Source organism: Lynx canadensis, chromosome D3, assembly GCF_007474595.2.
Source record: "Lynx canadensis isolate LIC74 chromosome D3, mLynCan4.pri.v2, whole genome shotgun sequence".
NCBI classification, from domain to species: Eukaryota; Metazoa; Chordata; class Mammalia; order Carnivora; family Felidae; genus Lynx; species Lynx canadensis.
In genome coordinates this window covers 387,059-410,317 of record NC_044314.2, presented here as the reverse complement: position 1 = coordinate 410,317, position 23,259 = coordinate 387,059, and the positions used below count along the sequence as shown (strand labels likewise).

General features: G+C 51.7%; 1 protein-coding gene across 2 annotated transcripts; it reads right to left on the bottom strand.

Moving 5' to 3' along the window:
- Positions 1-7,602: 7,602 nt before the first annotated feature.
- On the bottom strand, positions 7,603-22,784 carry RBFA (ribosome binding factor A). 2 transcript variants are annotated; one of them, XM_030336028.2, is made up of 7 exons: positions 22,607-22,784; positions 19,692-19,734; positions 18,893-19,069; positions 18,159-18,271; positions 15,535-15,619; positions 11,652-11,725; positions 7,603-10,584 (listed from the first exon to the last, which is right to left on the bottom strand). In XM_030336028.2, the coding sequence occupies exons 1-7, from the start codon at positions 22,765-22,767 to the stop codon at positions 10,248-10,250; spliced, it is 990 nt and encodes a 329-aa protein (XP_030191888.1). In that variant the 5' UTR covers positions 22,768-22,784; the 3' UTR covers positions 7,603-10,247. The 2 variants fall into 2 exon arrangements, with proteins under 2 accessions (XP_030191888.1, XP_030191890.1); XM_030336030.1 differs by having other exon boundaries at positions 8,007-10,584; positions 22,587-22,649.
- Positions 22,785-23,259: the final 475 nt, after the last annotated feature.

Here is a 23,259-nt window from a genome sequence, read left to right as displayed (position 1 = left end):
TCTGAAACGTGCCGTGCGTTGTCTTTTTGGAGGCACCGGGATCCACTGTTACGGGCACGGGCTCTGACCTGGGCGCCCGGCGAGCTCACCTCTGCCTGGGCCTCAGTTTCCGTGTTCGTAAGACGAGCACCGGTCTTGCAAGCCCGCACCCCGGCATGGCGAGTGGCCTGGGGCTCGCCGGCCAGGGCGCCTTTGTGCCTCCCCCCATCACCCCGCCCGCCCCCTTTTGTCTTTCCCCCGATTTTCTCTAGTGTCCCCACTACCCCAGACACACTGAGCCTGTCACATACTGGAGGGGACCTCCGAGAAAACACGAGGGCGATGACCTCTTTCGGCAACCAGAAAATTGCCAGAATGTAGTAACCGGCTGGCCTGTGGGCTAAGTGCATATCGGATGCAAGGTTGCACAGTTCCGGCCACGGCCTGGGCTCGCCCCCTTGCCGGGAGCCCTCGCCCCATCCCAGTGGGGCTGGCCCGGTGGCCAAGCTCCCTCTACCCTGGCAGGAGGCGGGTGTGGGAGCCACGGCCTCTCGCGCTGAGGGGCTCCCCTGCCCACAAATAAGGGGTGCAGCAGAGAAGCGCGGCTGCAGGCTGACTCTGGCTCTGTGATGGGTCACGTCGCCTCTGCCTCCCAGGATTAAATGAATACAAAGTGCTTCCAGTCATGCCAGCAGAACACACGGAGCGTTGGACTTTGTCGTTGCCAATCCTCTGGCGCCATAGGCTCATCTTTGCTCTTCAAGATGGCAGGTGGTTGCCCAAGTGACTCATTAGCACTGAGGTGTTAATGGCGAAATATGGGCTGGCCCACAGCCCTTCCCGGCCACAATTCCATTTCAGTTGGGGAATCAGGATGCTTTTAAGGGCAATTAACAGGACTACGTGAATTTGTTTTAACAACACAGATACTTCTCATTTCGCCCAAGAGGAGGACAGAGACAGGACAGTGAAGGAAGTTCATTCGCGGCTCAGACAAACCCAGGCCATGGTTTCCTATGCGGTCACGTCTGCCCGGCACATCTCCGATCAAGTGTCCAGAGGCAGGCAAAGGGGCCTCTCCTCTTGCCCCCTCGCCTCTCACTGGCCAAGTGCCCATTTCTAAACCTGGTGCTGGCGAGGACGGGGCCGCCTCGATGCCTTGGCTTTGAGGAGGTCCACGTGTTGCCTCAGCCGGATTCTGGCTGCCTGGGCAGAAGGTAGGGGACCCCATTGTCGCCTTGCTGTAATGCCTCAACCCCAAGGAAGGCATCGGGACCAGTGGAGCCTCAGTTGAGCCGGAGGACGATCCCAGAGCCGCTCGGAACCTCCGCATCTTCCTCTGTACCACGGGCTGCCGGCACCCGCAGGCGGCTGTGTCCACACAAAGCACGGTTTGCACCATTCGAGCCTTCAGTCAGCGTGTGGTGAATGTCAACTATCACGATTATCATTACCTCCTTTTCCCCCAAAGTCCTTCCTCTGGTGAAGCTACTCAATGTGAACGTTTAAACGTTTAACAATGTTTTTGATACAATGTGCTGCTTCAGACCCTAAGGATTTCAGGTAAGGGTTTGCAGACCTGTGTATGTTTTTCACAAGTATTACAAATGTAAATAAGATAAAACTTTACCTCTTTCTTGAATCTTTGAGCGACATTTGTACTTTTTTTCCCATTTCATTTTCTTCTGATTTTTTAATCGTGGTAAAATACACACAACAGAAACTTCACTGTCTAAACCATGGAAACATACATTTCAGTGTAACGGACTGACGTGCAGCTGTGACCACCATCCATCCGCCCCTGGAATCGCTTCCGTCTTGGAAAACTGAACCTCTCTGCCCACTGACACTAGCTCCCGGCTCCCCCAGCCCCTGGCACCACCACAGGTATGACGGCGACTGCTCTAAACACCCAGTGTAAGTGGAATTCTCTAGGATATGTGTTTTTGTGACTGGCTTATTTCACTTAACATGGCCGTATCCTTGCCAATACTTGGATTTATTTTTTAATTAAAAAAAAATAACCTGTATTTTATCACATTTAGCAGAAACTATGGTTCCAAATGACCTGGTGCCATTTTAAAAAGTTTTTTTATTACATTTATTTATTTTTGAGAGACAGTGAGACAGAGCACGAGCAGGGGAGAGGCAGGGAGAGGAGACACAGAATCTAAAGCAGGCTCCAGACTCTGAGCTGTCAGCACAGAGCCCGACGCAGGGCTCGAACCCACAAACCATGAGATCATGTCCTGAGCTGAAGTTGGTCACTTAACCGACTGAGCCACCCAGGCGCCCAGACCTGACACCACTTTTTCTAACATGTATGAGTTTTCTATTGTATGGGTGCAGTTTTTTTTTGTTTGTTTTTTGTTTTGAGTAAACTGTACCTCCAATGTGGAGCTAGAACTCACGACCCCAAGACCAAAAGTCACTCGCTCATCAATAAAACCATCAGGGACAGGGCTTTTCTCTGTAGAGATTTTTGGTTACTGATTCAATCTTATTTAAGTCTACTCAGATTTTCTAATTTTTTGTAACTTAGTCTTAACAGGTTTGTGTCTCTAGGAATTTGTCCATTTCATCTAGGTCATCCAATTTATTGGTGTACAAATGCTCATAGTGAAAGGGCGGGCCTACGCCGGCCGACTCCATCTTGTTCTGTGTTCTCCACCTTGAGTGACTACGTCCCCGACATGACCCCTTTTCCGGGACAATCGCAGAAACCTCAGATCACGCCTCCTCCCCTTGAGTAACCTCCCGCTCACCCGTTCAAACTTCCTGATCAAAACACGCCCAGCGACCTGCGTAACAGGACTCTGACCCTTCCCCAGCCAATCGGCTGCCCCTAGACCCCTATAAAACCTTTGTGCTTTTGAAACTCGCTCTCTCTCCCCGGTATCTCACCGCTGCGTCGGTGCAGGTAGGGGACTGAGCTCGAGCTAGCTCGGATAAAGGCTCTTTTGCTTTTGCATCGGACTCAGCTCCCTGGTGGTCTTTGGGGATCACGAATTCTGGGCATAACAATAGTACTCTTAATAATCCTTTTTCTTTTCTTTAGAACTGATAATTTCTCCATTTTCATTTCTGATTTTAGAAATTTCAGTCTTCTTTTGTTCATCTAGAGTTTTGAGGGGGCCTGGGTGGCTCACTTAAGCGTCTCTTGAGCTCAGGGTCCTGAGTTCAAGCCCTACATTGGGCTCCGTGCTGGGTGTGAAGCCTACTTTAGAAATAAAATAAAGTTTTGTCAATTTTGTTATCTTTTCGAAGAACTAACATTTATTGGTATTCTCTACTTCATTTGTCACCGCTCTAGACTTCATTTCCTTCCTTCTCCTAGCTTTGGGTTTTTTCTGTACGTCCTTAAATTGTGAAGTTAGGTGGTTGATTTTCTGCAATCTTGACTTTTTTAACGTCGGCATTTATACCTATAACCATCCCTTTAGCACTGCTTTTGCTGCATCCCGTAAGTTTTGATATGTTGTTTTCATTTTCATTCATCTCAAAGTATTTTTTAATCTCCCTGTGATGACTTCTCTGTTGGTTATTTAAGACTGTTGGTGTAATTTCCAATTTTATTTGTTACTGATTTTGAACTTCATCCCATTATGGTGATAGATTGCAGGACAGCCTTGTTTTTAAATTCTTGAAACTTAATCTGTGGCCTGACATACGGAAAATGTCCCACGTGCACCTGAGAGCAACACACGTGCTCTTGTTGGCTGGTGTCTGGTACGTGTTCGCTCTAGTTGGCTTATCGTGTTAAGTCCTCGATTTCCCTGCTTCTGTCTGGTTTATGTGCCCACGGTTATGAGAGGAGTATTAAGGTCTCCGACTATCATTATAGAACTGTTTCTCCATTCAGTTGTGTCAAGTTTTGCTTCACGCATTTCAGTGGCCTATCATTAGATGTGTAAATGTTTATAATTGTTATGTATCGTTTCACTGAAATTTGTATTTATAGTGCCCTCCCTTATCTCTTGTAATTTTTGAAAATTTAAACACATTTTTATCTGATATTAGTGTAGCCACTCCTGCTATCATTGGTTATTATTTGCATGGAACATCTTTTCACATCCTCTCGCTTTTCACTATTTATAGCTTTGGATCTAGAGTCCCTTGGAGACAGCATGTTATTCGGATGATGGCTTTTTATCCATTCTGGCAATCTCTGTCTTTACATTGAAGAGTTTAATCCACTTGTAATCCACATGTAAGATAACTACAGAGAAGGACTTTTGTCATTTTTCTATTATGTGCCTTCAGCTTCTTTTTGTCCCTCATTCCCTGCATTACTGTCTTCTTTTGTGTTTAGTTTGTTATTGCCGTTGTTTAGTAGTGAAACATTTAAATTCCTTTCCCATTTCTTTTTGTATATATACACTACAGCTGTCTCCTTTGTGGTTACCGTGAGGATTACATTCGACACCCTGTATTTACACCAGCTTGATTTCGGTAACACACACACACTCTCCTTTAACGTCTCTGTCCCCAGCCCTCTCAGTTGTTATCACAAAACATAAATTAACAAGTATTCCGAACGCACTAGTCTCTTAAATTACGTAGAAATCAAAATGTGGAGTTACAAACTGTCCTAAAAATACTAGTTTTTATCATTGGCCATATATTTTTCTTTACTGAGATCTTTATTTCTCCATACAGCTTTAAGTTACGCTCCACTGTCTTTCATTTCACCTGCAGGACTTGAGCATCGCTTCAAGGGCAGGTCCAATAGTAATGGCACTCCCTCAGCTTTTATTTACCTAAAAATGTCTTAATTTCTCCCTCACCTTTGAAGGACTTTTGCTGAATACAGAATTCCTGGTTGAAAGTTTTTCTTTTCAGCATTCTGCGTATATCAACCCACTGCCTCCTGACCTCTGGTTTCTGATGGAAATCTGTTAATCTTATCTGGGATTCCCTTATATGTATTGATTTACTTCTCTCTTGCTGCTTCAAGATGCTTTGTTTGGCTTTTTGCATGTTTGTGTCTGGGGCACCTGGGAGGCTCAGTCGGTTAAGTGTCTGACTCTTGATTTCTGCTCAGGTCGTGACCGGGCTCTGGGCTGGCAGCACAGCACCTGCTTGGGACTCTCTCTCTCCCCTTCTCTGACTGCCCCTTCCCCACTAATGCTGTCTGCCTCTCTCAAATAAACTTAAAAAAAGGGGGGGGGGAGCACTCCTGGGTGGCTCAGTCGGTTAAGCATCCGACTTCAGCTCAGGTCATGATCTCACAGTCTGTGGGTTTGAGCCCCACGTCAGGCTCTGTGCTGACAGCTCGGAGCCTGCTTCGGATTGTGTCTCCCTCTCTCTCTCTGCCCCTCCCTCACTCACACTCTGTCTCTCTCCAAAATAAACATTTAAAAAAAATTAAAAAACAAAAAGTTTATGTGTTTTAGTGTGGGTCTCTGAGTTCATCTTGAGAGTTCACTGAGCTTCCTGGGTGTTTCCTCAAACTTGGGAAACGTTCAGCCATTGTTTCTTCCAATACTTTCTCTCTCTCTCTCTCTCTCTCTCTCTCGTCTCCTTCTGGGACGCCCACAATGCATACGTTGGTCTGCTTGGTGGGATCCCACAGGTCCCTTAGGTCCCATTAACTTTAACTTTTTTTTTCTTTCTGTTCCTCAAACTCAACTTCCTAGAGCTGTATAGTATTCAAATTAATGCTAACAAGTCGCACAGGTGCGTGCTCACATTCTTCAAGATAAACCTGAGGCCGGAACGCTGAGCCTCTGTTCTCACAACAGGATTTTAGGGTCCTGGAGGGACGTCTTCACCTATGAAGCTCTGTGTTTGTTGCTGGCAGACACATGTGACTTCCAATAGGACAGACTTTGCTCTCCTATCATCTTGGCGTGTCACCAAGACGTGAAAACCTAGCCGTGTCCGTGGGGCCACACTGCAGAGGGCCGCCGGGCCTCCAGTGCGAGCACGTGTACACGGTGCTCCGCGCGTCCTCGTGAGGTAGGCCGTGCACGCCCTCCACCAGACACTGAATGAACGCTTCCCCTCGATCCCTTTGCTCGTCAATAAAACCAAGCTCCTGAGCAGAAGAGGAATACAAAGCACGTGCCAGGCTCCACTAAGTCCGCGTTCACGCATTTCAGTACACCCTCGCTGACCTTTGAAGCGGATGCCATTCTCCCCACGGACACCGAGGGTGCTGAGCACAGAGGTCACTGTTGGCGGACTGAGTACTGAGCCCAGAGCGGCAGGCTTCAGAGCCAAGCGGACGGAAAGTCCTTCCCTGCAGCACGAGGCCGGCATCTGTTCTCCCTGAATATACAAAAGCTGCACCTTGCCTTCTTCCTGTTTCTTTTAACCCGAAGCCCTGGTTTTCTGCTGCAATCTGGTCACAGGTGGCTCTTTCTCAGTCTTCCTTTTGGCCGTATGTTCTGCTTTGCCTCAGCTTTTCTCAGGCCCAGGGTGAAAAAGGGCCACAGGCCACGCCTGCATCTACTGCCCACGTTCTCCTCTGAGCCAGCGCTAACACCTACCCCTGACTCGAAGCAGACCCCGCCGGTCCATTAGTCGATCAACACGTACTATACTCTGGCCTGGGAAACCTCATGCAAGAGACAGACAAGACGCTGACTCAGCAATCAGTGCAGTGAGGTCGTAGCTATGGGAATTTAGAGCACCCCAACCAAAATTGGGCATTCACAGAAGGCTCCCCAAAGGTGGCCCCCTCCCCAAGGTGAGGCAGAAAGGGGGGAAGAGCACGTGCAAACATGACGTCACAGGAACAGGGGCAGGTGACGGGTGGTGCCAAGTGAGGCTCTGTTACAAGTGATGCCACCAGGGTCCTGAGAGAAGCGAGCCCGGAGGCTGGTGTGGGTGGGGGCTGGGCTCATGACTGCAGGGGAAAAGGGCTTAAGTGTGAAAGTGGAAGGATGCTTAGCAAGAAGCTCTGACTCCCAAGGCAAACCTACAGACGCAAGGCCGACTCTGACTTGGGGGGGGCGGCGGGGAGGTGCGGGTGGTGTCCAGGCTGGGAGTTCAGGGTTGAGGGCACTTTGAATCTGCCTCGTACTTAGTGTCTGCTGTCGGGTCCCGGCCGGGGTGCCCCGCTGCTATGGGATCACCGCACCACTTCTGGAGGCTGCCTCCCCCCCCCCCCCCCCCCCCCCCGCCCTTCCCACTACGGAAGTCCTAGGTTCCAGTTAGACGACAGCTGTGTAGACGAGTACAAGGCAGGGCCGGCCTCCCTCCATGGCCTCCTGCCACCACCTCCCTCCTCCCCCCTCCACCACCTCCCCCCTGCCTCCGCAGCCACACCGGCCACAGACTGGTTAGGACACACGCTGCAACCACCAGATTGCTTTCACTGACGGTGCAATGCTGCAGTTGAATAGTTTTTTAAATCTTAATCACAAGAATTTACATATAGCCCTATCAAGCTTCACTTGATTAACTTTGGTTCTACATCTCAACCTACCGAAAGGCAATTGTGAGTTCTATTTTGTCACGTGACACATTCTTCCCAGTTCTACACTTTATGTAATTTCGATAGCCTTTAAGTAAGAACTGAGCAAATCCTGGGACACGGGATTTCAGAAACAGGTCTCCACACCTCAACAGGAGGGCGCGGAACACAAGGGAAGTAAGGGCCGGAGTAGCACAGGCTTTTCTCCCTCCCACGGGTGATAGGGAGCAAATGGATCATTTATTTCACTCTAGAGCTTACATGTGTCATAGATTTAACTCGGGCGCATTGAATATGCTTTATTCTAAGCACTTTTCAGTTTCAAAAAAACAATGCATGTATCACAAACTCTTGAACAGAAAAGGTGCCGTAAAAAAGTTGGAGATATCCTCGGGGCGCCTGGCTGGCTCAGTCGGTTGAGCATCTGACTTCAGCTCAGGTCATGATCTTGCCATTCGTGGGTTCAAGCGCCACGTCGGGCTCTGTGCTCACGGCTCGGAGCCTGGAGCCTGCTTCCAATTCTGCGTCTCCCTCTCTCTCTGCCCCTCCCCTGCTCATGCTCTGTCTCTCTCAAAAGTTAATAAACATTAAAAAAAATTAAAAAAAAAAGTTGGAGATTTCCTGAACTTTACTGATAGGACCTAAAAGGCCAAGACGTCAGAAGGAAGACTCGAGGAGGAAACCCTTCTGAACATGAAGTGAGTGTTCAAAGACTGAAAACGATGGTCTTCGGGCAGTCTTCCCATGGAAGCCTGTCAAATTTTCTGTCCTGTTTGGTGTTTCAGCTGCTTGATATGTGGTTATTTTCAGTTCTGTTCTCAGGCTACTCAGTCCTTTCCAGGGTGGGACTGCTGGCTGCCAGCTGAAGCTCCCCCGTGGACGCCCGGCTTGTACGAGAGGGAGTGGCCTGGGACGAGGCAGAAGAAGGCGCCAGGAAGGCACAGAGCTGCCAGGCCCACCCCCAAACCTCCACACGCACAACCCAGAAACTCCGGGAACACGCTGTACCTGAAGTTCCAAGTCCTTCTAACAAACGCCAAGGTGAAGTAAGAAGCACTCTCTGCACTCAGAGGTCCTGTGCTTAGTGAGGGTTCTTTCCACCCCAAAGAGAAGATGAACCCTTACAAAGGTGCAGAGTACCAAATGCCAGCAGCTAACAGAGATGCTGTTAGCGTGACCTTTAACCCTGTAAAACCAGTCCACACCACCAGGCAGCCCCTCGGTCTCCGCTCTAGTCTTGGCCCCGTTTCTGGTCTCCAACTGTACTTACAGGGAGAACCTAAGACAATCGGTAGGAGTACGGAGCACAGAATTTCCTGGTCTGAAAACACATCTTTTTCCTGCCATTTGTTGACTTTTGGAAGCACAGGTGGAAAAGAGGAAAGAAAAGAGTAGGCCAGCACCCTGCACCGGCCTCTCCCAGTGCCCGTTACTTGACACACAACACAGACGGGCACGTCCCCGTCCACGGCACACTGAGCTCACAATCCAGGAATCCAGGCTTGTTCCCGCTGCTCCGCACGGACGTCTGGACACCTTTGGCAGTGGAGACCAGATCTACGGTCAGCAGAACGGGCTGCCTGGTGCCGCAGGGTCCTGTATCAGTCAGGGTTTTTATACCGTGTATTTGTGATGTTATAACATCACGGGGGCCTTGCTGGCTGCGGAGACACTGCCCCTCCCAGGGCTAATTCCTACAGACAGTGAACCATTCCCCTGTAAACTCACATTTTATGTACAGACCCACAGATCCAGAGCCCACACTCCCAACCACCTCCTTTATCTGGCTCTTGCACACCAGCCAGTATTTCCTCTGCCGCACATCCCCCAGGGCCAGGACTCAACACGCAGAAAGCACTCCTATAGCCCAGAGCCTGCTGAAACTACTCACACTATCCAGCCTCGGCCATTCATTCCTGCAGAAGCCACACGTTCTCCTCTCCCTCAGCCTCCTGACCGACCCTGGAGCTTCCCCGAGTGGCCCTGCACGGCACGTCCCCACCTCCCGGGAATGTGGTGAATGAACTCCCCTTTCCGGACAGCAGGCTCAAGGTGTGTCTTCCCACTCCTGGTTAGAGCAAAGCACGTACATTTTCACAAGCTGACAGTCTGCATGCCAGCAACCGCACTCCCAGGTGAAATGCTCCACACACGCGGCTACGAGCACCTTCCGGGGCAGACGGGATCACCTGAGTGCCACCTGGGCAGCTACGTGCCTAGAGCTTCCCAGTGGTCCGCCCGTGTCCCATGACAGGTCCCTTCAACAGGGGCTGCTGTGCCCACAAAGGCGGCATTGCCGGTGCCGCCTGCCTGCTGGGCACCGGCCCTGGTACCAGATGCCAGAAGGTGCCCAGGGGACAGCAGTGCTTCCTTCCTGACACTGTTTACAAAAGCCAAGTCCCGAGCCTCCTTGCTCCACCTCACTAGCGCCCGTCTCATCATCCAAGCCGTGCTGATGCCGTCCTCAGCATCTCGACACTGATGGCACTCGGGAAACGGAGGTGCCCCTCGCCCAGGAGCAGCTGCTCTAGGTCACATGTGGAGCAGGGTTTCTTTCACTTCCTTCCAACAGTGCTGTGACGCCCCTGACCCACACTTCCTGCATGGCAGCGGTCCTGCCCGGGGGAAAACTAGACGTGGGGCCATTCCAAGTCCGCCAGGAGCACAGCGCTTAGGGAATGAGCGGGATCACACACAAGGCGACGCTCCGCCTTGCTTGCTGGGAGCCCGCGAGGGGTGAAAAGCGGGACAAAGAGGCCCGACTGTCCCCACAGGCCCCCTTCCTTCTCAGGCTAAGGCACAAGGCTGCCCGGGCGGTGGGACCGTGGTTCTGCCCAGCAGAGCCTCACACCTCACCCCCTCTCCGCCCCTCAGTCACCTCCGCCCTTCCTGCCGCCCCTCGGGAGCCATCCAGGTCAGGGTCCGGGTGGCCTCTCGCTGCCCCCGACAGGTGATTCTCGCGGGAGAGGTCGCCATCTGCGCAGGGTGTGGCTGCCACGTTTCCCTCTCGTGTGTGTGTCAGTGGAGACTCCGCGGGGCTCTCGCTCCTGCACCCTCGCTCTTTCCTCCTCTTGTATTCCATGATCTGTTTGTTGAGCGCCTCGTGATCAATCCCACACAGACTTGAGCAGGCGGCAGGGCCCTGGGTGCTGCGTGAAGGGGCGTCCAGGGCCCCACAGCCCCTGGAGGGGAGAAGAGACGTCAGGTGAAGCGTGGGTGAAGCCGGGCGGTGTGGGGGCTCCTGGCCACCTCCTGGTGGACCTACTGACGTCCGAGGGAGGCTGGGGGATACGGCACGGGGAAGGGGCTCCGCCCCCGTGTGTGGTGCAGCCCAGGACAGCTTGGACACAGCCCTCCCGTCAGATGCCCTCTCAGTTGCTTTTCCCCAAATACAGCCAGCATGCTAGGCCCGTCAGGCAGAATTATGGGTATGGTCCTTTACATGTGCCACTCAGGGTACTTGTCAAAACCCAAACATGGCCGTGTCCTGCCTCTGACCCCCCTCCTGCTCAGCTACGGAAGGCTCAACTCCCTGCTGGTCCGGGATGTGGGCACTCACTGCTGCCTGGAGCCCTCGGGGCGCAGCGTCCCCTCCCCTGGCAAGCAGGTCGCTGGGGGCCCCACCCAAGTCCTGACAGTGCTGCCCCTGACGCTGACGCGCCCGCTCTGAGAACACAGGCTCAGGACCTGCTGAAGCTCTTCCGGAACCCGGAACGGGGCCCCTCCACATACAGCTCACGTCTCTTTCTCAGCTGCAGCACCGCCCCCACCTCCTGACCCCCCCCCCCCACCACCGGAAGGGGTGTCCTACATGCCCTTCTTGACACACAATCATCTGTGGATTCACTGCTCCCTGTGGGTCTCCGCCAGCAAAATGCAAGCTCCAAAGACCCCAATGTCTGTTCTATTCACATACGTATTGTACATGCTAGAACAGAGCCACAGGACATGCTCAGTAAAAATGTGGCAAGTGGAAAAACAGGGCGAGGGAGAGACACCTGTCCCCACTCCAGGAGTTACCACAGCGATGGCAGATGCCATGGGCTCCAGCACTGTCGGGTAGACCACCGAGGCACTCCGAGCAGCCTTGCTGAGTACTCAGAACCACTGCAGACTGCCCCCAGGACCCGCCACAGGTCACTGCCAGGCTGCTGGGGCAGTGCACGGCCAGGGGTGCAGAATGGGCAGCTGCCGTGGGAATCACACCAGGGCATTTGCCCAGGACAATCAAAACCATGTCCACGTGTACCTGGCATCACTTTGCACACGGTCTTCTCTTTCCTCTGGGGGCCCAAAATCAGCATTTGCCAGTAACCAATCAACCTGGAAAGGGGCATAGAGAGCAATTCAGTAAGCCACACCTCTGTGCCACCTGCACCACGGCCCAGCTCAGACACAGGCCTTCCAACTGTCCTCCGTGCCCCTCCGGTGACATCCCCCAGGGATGAGGCCATTCACCAGTCTGTGCTTTCAAACACCTGTTACTTAACAATCACATTTTCTCTAATAACGAACCGAGGCTTTCCTAAAACTACACTTAAAACTTGTAAACTTCAGTCAAATTTATGAAGAAACCAGTTAACTATTAGCTCAATTAAGTAACGTTTCCTGATTCCGAATGAAGTTGTATAAATCACTTAAACTGAACTTTGCCACAGAACTTGTGTGTTTGGGAAAAGAAAGCCTCCTGGCATAGCAACAAAGCCACAGTCAGGGGTGTGGCATGCGAATCCAGCTCCAAGGTGTCTGAGGGGCCCAATCTGGAAACAAGAGCTCCCCTCGGTGGGGGCACGCACACCACTGCTGAGCCCAGGGCGCCACACAGGCCCCTGCTCCCCGGATACCAGGGGCGGCTCCCACCTCTACCTGCGTGCCCAGGACACACACCTGGACCCTACCTGGCCACAGTGCCGGCCCGGGACGGCCCAGATCCGGGACCAGGGCCCGGCGTTCTGCAGCAACAGACTGCATCATCGCAAACCAACGGCAGAACCGAGGGAAAAGTCAGTCCACAGAAAATACCAGAAACAGCACTAATGATGCCACAACACGAGGACCAAGCGTGGGTCTCCCAAGCTGGCTGGGAGAACGTGTGCTCGCACCCGACAAGGACAGGACGCGTGGCCGTCCTGTGAAGGTCCACCCTGAGCACAACTCACGAGACTGGGCAAAAGACCTGGTGGGACCTGACGAAACAAGGAAAGGCCACCAGGCACAGGGGAAGGTGCTCGACTAGTCATCGAGAAGACACACGTGAGCCACGCCACGGCGCCCCGCTCACCTGCAACCGGCGGCTTCCTCGCAATTACAGACACTTGCCACTCCTACGTGCTGACCTAAGAGACACAGAAACGTCCGTCCACACAAAAACGTGTACACACATGTTCACAACAGCTTCACTCAGAGCAACCGAGAATTAGAAAGACAGACAAACGTCCGTGAGAAGGTGAACAAATGAAACGTAGCGTATTCGTATAATGACCCCACTTACCAAGAAAAAAGGAACCACTCACACCGAAACAACGTGAATCTCGAAAACAGTGCTGAGCAAAAGCTGCCAGGTGCCAAGACAACGTTCTAGGTGTGAAATTGCAGAAACCTAACAAGGAAAACTTGGGGCACCCGGTTGGCTGGGTCGGAAGAGCATCCGACTCCTGACCTCAGGGTCACGAGTTAAAGTCCCATGTTGGGTGTAAAGATCTAGAACTTAAAAAAAAAAAAAAAAAAAGATGGGTGGTGGGAAGGGTGAGGACGGGGTGGGCCTCTGGGTAAATCCTGCCGCACCAAAGCTTTCGTTAAAAGTCTTAACAAAGAACCAATGCAGACACCACCAAACCCTAACACGTCAACACAGGCTGCAGGGCCGAGTCCCAGCCGAACTCCGCATGCACAGAACCTCGGGCGAGGACGGAAGCGGCTCAGTGCCCACCCCAAGGAGAAGTCCAGGCTCTAGCATGAGGCCCGTGGGGCGAGGCGAGCACGGCCCAGCCACGCCTGCTCTCAGAAGCGGGGAGACCAGCAAATGTGTAATAAATCCCAATGCTGGGAACACACTTTATGTATTTTCTTTAAAAATCTATTTTTTGCCCTTTGTGATTATGACAAAATCGACATTGTACAAACCCTTTGACTGAAATGTAATACACGGGAAAAGCGCAAGGACATCAAGGCATACGGCTCAATGACATGTCACAAAGGGACTGTGCCTGTGGACATCCCCCTGACGTTTAAGGAGACGAACCCCAGGAAACTTCGAGCCCCTCCTGCCCACTCCCTGCCCAAAGACAGGCACTATTGACTTCAGTCACCACAGACCGGTCGCACGTGTCCCTGCACGTCCCACAGACAGAATCACAGGGACCACGGCCTCGCCTGGGGCTCCGCGTTCACCCCTCCACGGCTGAATCAGAGCTAGGCACCTACAAGAAACCCCAACACCAGCACCTGCACACCTCTGGCGGACACGCGTTTCCGTGGGCCCCCCCACGGGAGCTCTGGGTCACAGGATGTGCGTGCGCGGCTTCCACGGGACCACAGGGTGGCGGGGCCGCAGCCCCGTGATTCCTCCCCGCTCGGTGTGGTCACCGTTTAATGTCAACCGCTGCGGGGGAAGGGCACGTGCCGTACCTCCCTGTGGTTTCCGTTCCCGCTTTCTTCCCGACACCAGTGACGTCGGGGCCTACCGGCAGTGACGGCAGCGAAGCCAAGTGCCCCTCGGGGCTCGGCCTGGACGGAGCTGGAGCCGCTCTGCTTCCTGACACCGCAAAGTACGCGCTGCGACCACCGCCGGCCGCTACCACTTCCCACCACCCGCGACGCCTCCACGCATGCAGCCCACACGACACACACGTACGCTGAGGGTACGAGACTCCAAGTTTCACCCACAAACCCCAACTTCAAATCCGCGTGTCTATCCAGATTACTTTGCCACTGGCTGACTTCAACTCTCTTACAAACAGACATAAGGGTCTCAAAACCACCGCACTGACTTCCGCAAGAGCCAGCCAACAATGACCGTGATGACTGTGCACTCGGCTAGCCACCTGCCCCCCTCAGAGACCCCTCGGTCGGGCCCCTGCTTGCTTCTAACTACAGTGACAGCGAGCCAGGCAGAAGCCTAACTCTGCCCCCGGCACAGGAAGGGCACAGAGGACAGACGCGGGGCCTCCACCGCGAATACCCAGCAGCAGCATCTCTGGAGAAAGAACCGCTCCAGCATGCTTTGAGCACTGTCTGCGCCTCCCTCCTTCCAATCACTTTTTCTAGAAAGGAGCCCACGGAGCCAGGTAGGACCTTGCTGGCGAGAGAGGGACAAGCCTGGGATGGTGAGAGCAGAGGTACTTCCTTCCACCAACTCAACTGGACATGCACGCGTGAGCTCCCTGCTGCACTCTCCCCGGCAAACGCCTAACCTATGCTCTCCTGGGTTCTCTAAAGCTGGCACTGGTCACTTCACTCCTCCGTCTCCTTTTGTCGCTAGGAAAAGCCCCTACCTGTCAAGGTTATCGTTTGTATAAGGTTTTCAGTGTTGCTTGTATAATGAACAACAAAGATAAAAATGTCCGACTAGACTTGTTTTCCTCTGTGGCTCTAAAAACTACCTAGTCCTGCAGTGAATAACAGCTACCTAATTATAATCATAAGTGCTACTTACTGGGGGTTTTGTAAACTTTTTAAAAGTGTGACGTATCTTAATGACCACCAGGTAACACCACACAGATACAAATATATACACACATATATTTACACACAGGTTTTAGACCTCATAATTAACAGTATTTAAAGTAAGGGAAATTATAGAAAACGGTTACAGAAGTAACCTCTGGTGTAAAGTAACTGCAGACGGTCAGATCCAGGGAGGGAGGCAGCTTTGCCTGCATCAACTTTGTAAGACAAGAAACAGAGACTTGGTGTCCTGGTGAGAGATACAGTGGTAAGCAGTTAAAATTTAAAGCCTGAAGAGTGGTTCCTTCTGGGGAGTCTGGCCGGGGCAGAGGCATGGGAGCCTCACTTTTCATTTGTACCCGCCAAGGGTTGCTTCCTTTAACTGTACACATCATCTGAATCTCTCAAAATTAAATATAAAATCTTACTCATATAAAAACTCATTATGGAAAGTCACTTAGCCTTACCTCAGCTAGAGCCGCATTTCCTTTGTCCTGAAGAAACACTATCGGCGGCACGTTCCTCAGGGTCTGCTGGGACATCAAAATGTGCCTGGAGGGAGACAAGGCACACTGTGCGTTGCAGGTGACACTTAGCGGACAGAAAAATATACAGTAACCTCATGGAGAGGTAAGACAGAAGATTTGCTTATCACGTTACTCAAGAAACCAACACGTCAGCCCAGGAAAGTCTTCCGCAGGCAACCGCCACATCACAAAAGGGATACAAAACGCATCATCACAACTATTTTTAGCTGCCTAAATGCAACTCTTGAGATCCTAACGAATAACCTGATCTTCGCTTAGACGCCTCCCGGGCAGCACCGTGGCAGTGGGCTGCGTGGTCTGGGCACCGACAACCCGCCTCGGCTTCGTTCCAGTGGACATCCACTGGCACCAAGGCCACACAAGTGCACCGAGGTCCTCAGCCATTCTCAGGCACATGTCATTCTCTGCATCGGTCACTGATACAAGCAGACTAAGGTGAACTGGCTGCAGCCAGTCCGCGGCAAAAACACTGGTGAGCACAGCCTCTCTGCACACAGCGACAGCAGGTCCTGGCCCGTGATTACAGGACAGCCTCTACACCAAACCTCAGGTGAGCAGAAGAGCTGCGGAAAGGGATGGTCTGTTCGGTTGGATTTTCTGATTACCCAAAAACTCATCAGAAAGCAATGCTGTTAGTACAACACTTGTCAGAAATCTTTTTCTTGTTTCTGTTAACAAGAGAAAAATGAAATTAACTGAGCACTCCTTGATACACAATTAATACTCTCCTCTAAAGAGACTCCTAGGGCCTCCTGGGAATGATGTCAGCCGAGCTGAAGCAGACGGTATGTGCAAACCCTAGTTCCACATAGGATTCCATCCCCCTCTCCTAAAAGTGAAGTGTGAGGTACAAGGGAGAGGCGAGAGGAACAGAGAGAGGAAGGAAGCGGGAAGGAGGGAATCCAGTTCTGAGTGCTGCTTGGTTAGGTTTCTGCATTTCTTAAGACTGGGGAGAAAGCACAGTAACTCCTTTCCTAGCACCCACCTCGGTAGTTCTCAACTTTTTAGTCTCAAGACCTCTTCATACTCTTAAAACTTACTGAGCACACCCAAGAGCTTTCGTTGATGAGTGTTGTATCTATCTGTATCTACTACACTATAAATGAAAAGTGAGAATTTGAAAAACAGACATTCGTTCATTCAAGATAACAAACCTATTAAATGTTTACGTGGGATTTTTAATGAAAAATAACTAAACCATTGAAGATAATTATTCCCAAAAAAATGATTGAGAAACGTGGCCTTGTTTACATAGTCACAAATCTCTCTAATGTCCAGCTTAATGGGAGACGTTCTCCCCGCTGCACCCAAGCTGCTCTGCTATTCTGGCTGGACTGGAAGATCCGGCCTCACACTGCCCTGTAACTGGAAAAGGAGCAAATGAACACCACTCCAGAAAAGAATGGATCTTCTCCGACACTCCACAAAACTCAACAAAGGATACTGTTAAAGTTAGTTGCAGCGTGGAATCTGAAACCAGATCAATGAGTGTCACTGTCATATTAAAATCCACTGGTGTATCTTGACCTCGAATGGCTCTTTCCCTATGCTTGAGTTTGTAGCTTCAGGCGTTAGTCATTTGGAAAACACTGGCTCACCAAATTACCCAGATTTGCAGAATGTTGACACACTGAACAGTATGACACTGCATTTGTCAACACGACCAACGTTCTCATCGAGAGTCTTTAAGTATCAGAAAGCTACCAAAATCACGGTGGTGGATACAGGTTTTCTAAAATCAATTTTCACTTGAAAGCTTGAATTTTATCACTGGCAACAAGTATAGTCAGTTGTTTTCCCTGAAGGGACAGGTTCACTTTGCTCATTTTAGAGAAAATGTGTCAAATACCCAAATCTGAAAAAAACCACAGCTTGTGGTTCACTTGTCATTTCCAGTGAACAGTGTCTATTTCAGCTCACAATCAACTGTGTGTTTCCCAGACAACCACATCAGCACAGGTTATTTTAGCCTTCCTTCCCACCACACAGAACATTACAACGACAGGTACCCAAGAATTAGGATTTAATAAAATTAGTAACTTTTGCTTATTCATCATGGATAGTTTTGTTTTTTTTTTTTAATGTTTATCTATTTTTGAGACAGAGAGAGACAGAGCATGAACAGGGGAGGGGCAGAGAGAGCGAGACACAGAATCCGAAGCAGGCTCCAGGCTGTCAGCACAGAGCCCGACGCTCACAGACCGTGAGATCATGACCTGAGCCGAAGTCGGAGGCTCAACCGAATGAGCCACCCAGGCGCCCCATCACAGAGATCCTTAAACCGAAGTGGCATTGTGTTTTACTGGGAGCACATGGCATGAAGCTACAATGACCACAGGGACACCTGGGTGTCAGCAGTCCCCAGAAGTCTGGGGCCACACTGTGAGAACCGCTGTCCAAGATGACGTCTCACGTGCAGATGTAAACTACATCTTGAAATTTAAGAAAATGCGTCCAAAATTTTCCTTCAAAGCAAAAAAACTTAATGCAACAAGAGGGAAACACAAGGTGCGTGCGGAAGCAGACACGAAGAGCGCGGTCACCTCATGTGCGCGGCGCTCCTCCGCAGGACGGCCTCTGTGTGCGCGTTCTGCTCGGCCGAGACGGTCGTCCTCCAGTACACACGGCAGGCCGAGAAGTCTGAAGTCAGAGACACCTGAGTCCCACCCACCCCAGCCTCAAGTCACTGTCCGCTTCCGTGGGCTTCCGCGGACCACAGGCCGCGGCTGAAGACCAGCTCATCGGCAGTCTTCAGCTCCAGGCACCCACCACCCAGAAGCAGGCGCTCCCGCGGGCACCGCGACAGGCCACCATCTCCGGCCACACACTCACAAGGGGTGAAGCTGGGCCCGGAATCCAAACCCTCATCGTCCCTGACCCCAAGCCCACAGTGCACATCGGAACCGCCGGAACTACCACTTATTTTCCCATTTCCCTCCAGCTCAGCTCGCTCTAGGGACAGGGAGACTGCAGGGAGGCACCTGCTGTCTTCTCACCAACACAAACGCACACGCGTCCACCCATCGTGCTTCCTGGGCATCTGACAATGCCCTCAGTGCTTGCACACCACGCACACACGTGCACACGTACCCTCCATCTTCACAACTCGAATGGTCCCACTTAGCATCACTACAGAACTTCAAAGACCCTGAGTCTAGCACGGCGTCTTCTTTCTAACCACTAGACCAGACTGGATGCAGCATGGCGCCTTCTTTCTAACCACTAGACACAGGCCTGCAGGCGTCACCCCGATTCCTCCCACCCGGGCCCAGTCTACCTTGGAGAGCTGCACATTCAGGTCACAGATCTCCTGGCTCACTTCAGGGGTGCACAGCAGATCAGTCAGCGCTTTGTAGAGGAGGCCGTTCAGGGCCCTCAGGCGCACCTGGTCGTCCTTCCTGGTTTTCTTTGAGGTGGTCTTCGTTAGGAATTCCAACTGGGATGGCTTGTACATCTCCATCAAGAAGAACAGACAGAAAGGCCAACGTTACAACTGTATGTTAAACTTGTCCTAATCTACAAAAAGGGAGCTGGGAAGGACTTAGCACCTTGAAAAACAAAAACCAACGTTACCCTCAACCATCTCAGCTTGATTCATTAAGATACAATTTACAGACCTGGATCCTTCATAGATTTTACCTAGCGCCCCTCCAAAATTAAAAGTACTGTCAGTATATATTTTTTCCTCCCCAAAATCTCATTGAAACATAATCCACATACCATAAAATTCTCCCTCTCTAAAGATACACAATTCAGTGGTTTTTAACACACAATGTAATTTTTCTAACAAGAACCATTTATTATATAAAGTTTTACAGCACATCTACACGTGTCATGCACACACACTAAAAACCACTGTTAGTATTTGATAACAGAGACAACATTCCAGAAAACTTTAGTATGACTTTTTTTTTTTTTTTTTTAAGTCAAAATTCACTCTACCAGTGTATCTAGTGCCAGCCTGCAGACCTTGTGCATTCAAACTTGGAAATGGAAGGACGGCCAGGCTGGAGTTTTGCCGACTTCTGGAACCTCACGCCCACCAGAGTCTACAGCAGCTGCTACTCTGGACTTACCAAGTGAGAGCCCAAGGAAGGACCTTCATACCAAAACTTCTTTCTGTGGGGAGAAAGTAAGAACTATAACACTGAAGGCAAATGAAAGAAAAAAATATTATACACACCAACTCAATACTATGATACAAAAATTCTTTTTTTATATTTTTTTAATGTTTATATATTTTTGAGAGAGAGAAAGAGACAGAGCATGAGTGGAGGAGGGGCAGAGAAAGAGGGAGACACAGAATCAGAAGCAGCTCCAGGCTCTGAGCTGTCAGCACAGTGCCCAACATGGGGCTCAAACCCACGAACCGTGAGATCATGACCTGAGCTGAAGTCAGATGCTTAATCGACCGAGCCACCCAGGCGCCCCAATACCAAAATTATTTTTAAGGGGCTAAACTTGGGCACAGAAATTATGTCACTGGGATGCTAAGGAATTTAGAATCTAATCAACAAGGGTTGTAGGGGAGACAAGACAGTTTTCATTCAACCTTCTGATGTTTACTTAAGGTCTACTTCCAATCCCGAAGGTGCAGAAAGAGAATCTTTTTTTTTTTTAATTTTTTTTTTCAACGTTTATTTATTTTTGGGACAGAGAGAGGCAGAGCATGAACGGGGGAGGGGCAGAGAGAGGGAGACACAGAATCGGAAACAGGCTCCAGGCTCCGAGCCATCAGCCCAGAGCCCGACGCAGGGCTTGAACTCACGGACCGCGAGATCGTGACCTGGCTGAAGTCGGACGCTTAACCGACTGCGCCACCCAGGCGCCCCAATGCAGAAAGAGAATCTTAAAAGAATGTCTACCAAGCTGCACTGAGCCCCGTACCACACTTGAGAAAGCAGTTTCCCAGGGCCGCGCGGCCATGCACGTGCTGGGGTTGGACGTGTAACAGGGTGGTGGAGGGGAGGCCAGCCACCTGCTGCAGGGGGAGGTTACAGATAAGCAAGGAAAGGGCGCCGGATGAGCCATGTGGACATCAGTATGGGCTCGTCTCTCTGTGTACCAACACGGTGGTCACGTATAGAAACGTTTACAGGCAAGCGTATATACAGAGTTAAAGTTAACGTACGTTCTCCTTTGTCAGCTGAAAAAGTCTAACAGACAGGCCAGCTCTCAAACCATCGTTTCTGATGGCGTTCTGCAATAACAGCAACCAGAGCCCCTTGGAGCAATGGCTGATTCTTGGGCCCAGAAAGGATGTGCCAGGAAAAAAGTGCACAAAAGAAAACTTTTTTTTTAAACCCACCGCAAAACCCACAATGATGAGTGTGTCTAAATGAAAGAGCTAAAACAATCTGAGCAAAATAAAGTAGTATTAGTTAACACCTGTTAAGTCCACACTGACATAAATTAGTAAACGCAGGACAAGAAACGCATCTCTCAAAGAATTCCAAACAATTCAAGAGTATGACTCCCCCTCCTGAGGTGTGGGTTGCACACGATGGGGTCCCCCTAAAGAAAATAATATGGGGGGGACACCTGGGTGACTCGGTTGAACGTCTGACTTCAGCTCAGGTCATGATTTCACGGTTTGTGAGTCCGAGCCCCACGTCGGGTTCTGCTCTCAGCCTGGAGCCTGCTTTGGATCCTCTGCCTGCCCCCCTCAGAAATGAACAAACACTGAAAAAAACAATAGTATGGAATGGGGAGTAGGTCCTTCCTTCTACGGTCTTCCGCCCAAGAACCCACAATGCCAACATAATCGTTAGAAGAAAAAAAATCACACAAATCCAAAGAGAGGAGCAGAAAATATCTAGAAATATGTAGAAAATATCTAACCGTAACTCCTTGAACCCATCAAGGTCACAAAACAGACAGTCAAGAGCAGTGGCTGAATGTAATGGGGTCCTTGGATAGGCTCCTGGGACAGAAAAAGGGTGTTTTTACTAAGGAAACTGAGGGGCACCCAGGTGGTTCAGTCGGTTCAGCACCCAACTTTGGTTCAGGTCACGATCTCGCGGTTCGTGGGTTCGAGCCCCGCGTCGGGCTCTGTGCTGCTGGCTCGGAGCCTGGAGCCTGCTTCCGATTCTGTGTCTCCCCCTCTCTCTGCCCCTCCCCCGCTCATGCGCGCGCGCGCGCGCGCGCGCGCTCTCTCTCTCTCTCTCTCTCAAAAATAAATAAACATTACAAAATTAAAAACAAAAAAGTTAACTGGAACAAGGCATATGCTTCAGTTAATAATCACGTATCAGTTCTGGCTCCTTAAGGTGACAAATGTGCCCCGCTAACATGTTAACGTAAGAGACGTGGGGTGTGGTTACGCGGGAACTAATTATACTCTGCCAAGTTTTCTGCAAATGTTTTTAAAAATTAATCTATTAAAATAAAACAAGCACACAACCCTATCTACCATAGTCAGAACTGAAAGTGTGCGACGAAAACCAACACACTGTATTCTACTTCTCTCACGGTAAGAAAACTATCCTCAAATTAGGCCAACAAAGGAAGCAGTAACATGGGAAGAAAACGCGCGCGCTTTCTTCCTTCCCTCTGATGAATCTACAAGAACCACCAGAAATGTCCGCACCACTTTGCTTCGTACGTTCCTGACGTACCGTCAGGTTATGACCTCCACTACGGAAGCGGGCTGAGTGGGGACACGAGCAAATGCTAACCAGTGAGTGCGACTGCCTGCGAGTCTTCCGTAAGCATCGGTCTAACGGGCAGACCGCAGCGAGGGCCCCAGGGCAAGGCCTGTGCGTGAAGCCCCGCCCCGTGGACCCATCTCCGTGGGCACCAACCCCCGCCCCACTGACCCATCCCCGCGGGCACCGACTCCGTCCCGTCGGCCCCCCCCCGCCCCCTACCCACCCCAGGGACTCCCCCCCCCGTAGACATTGCCCCCTGCCCCTGACTCGAGAGCGTCGCCTCGGCTGCATGGGCACCGCCCCCACCCCGGAGCCCCTCACCCAGACTCGGTGCGCATTACTTGGTTTTCGAAGCAAACTTCTTGAGTAGGTTCTTGCCACACGGGACTGGCGAGCTGTGCACGCCTCGGACACCGCCCGGAAGGAGAGCCGCTTGCCGTCCGCCGAGCGGCGCCCGAAACCTCTCGCGAAGCCCCCACACTCGGAGGGCCGAAGCCCACATGGCTGCCGGGAGAGCGCCGGGGCGGGGCGACGTGGGGCGGGGCGACGTGGGGCGGGGCGACGTGGGGCGGGGCGACGTGGGGCGGGGCGACGTGGGGCGGGGCGACGTGGGGCGGGGCGACGTGGGGCGGGGCGACGTGGGGCGGGGCGACGTGGGGGCGGGGCGACGTGGGGCGCGCGTGGGTCTGAGCGGAAGCGAGCTGAGTGTGGCGAGTTTGGGAACGCGGTGTCACCTGGAGGGGGCGACCCGCTTGTAGAGCGACATTGGGCGGGGCGACGCGCCTCCGGGGACACTAGGGGAGCGTGGTCTGCGAGCATAGCGGGGCGGGGTCTAGAGGCCGGGGAGAGGCGCTGTGAGGCGACGCCCCGCCCCCGAGCGCGGCTGGCGGCGTTCGTGGTGGTGAGCACTGGGGCGGGCCCGGAGCGCGGTTCACGCTCCCTCACGGAGCTGGGGAGGGCGCATCGTAAGGCCCGTGCCCCTTCCCCGCCCCGT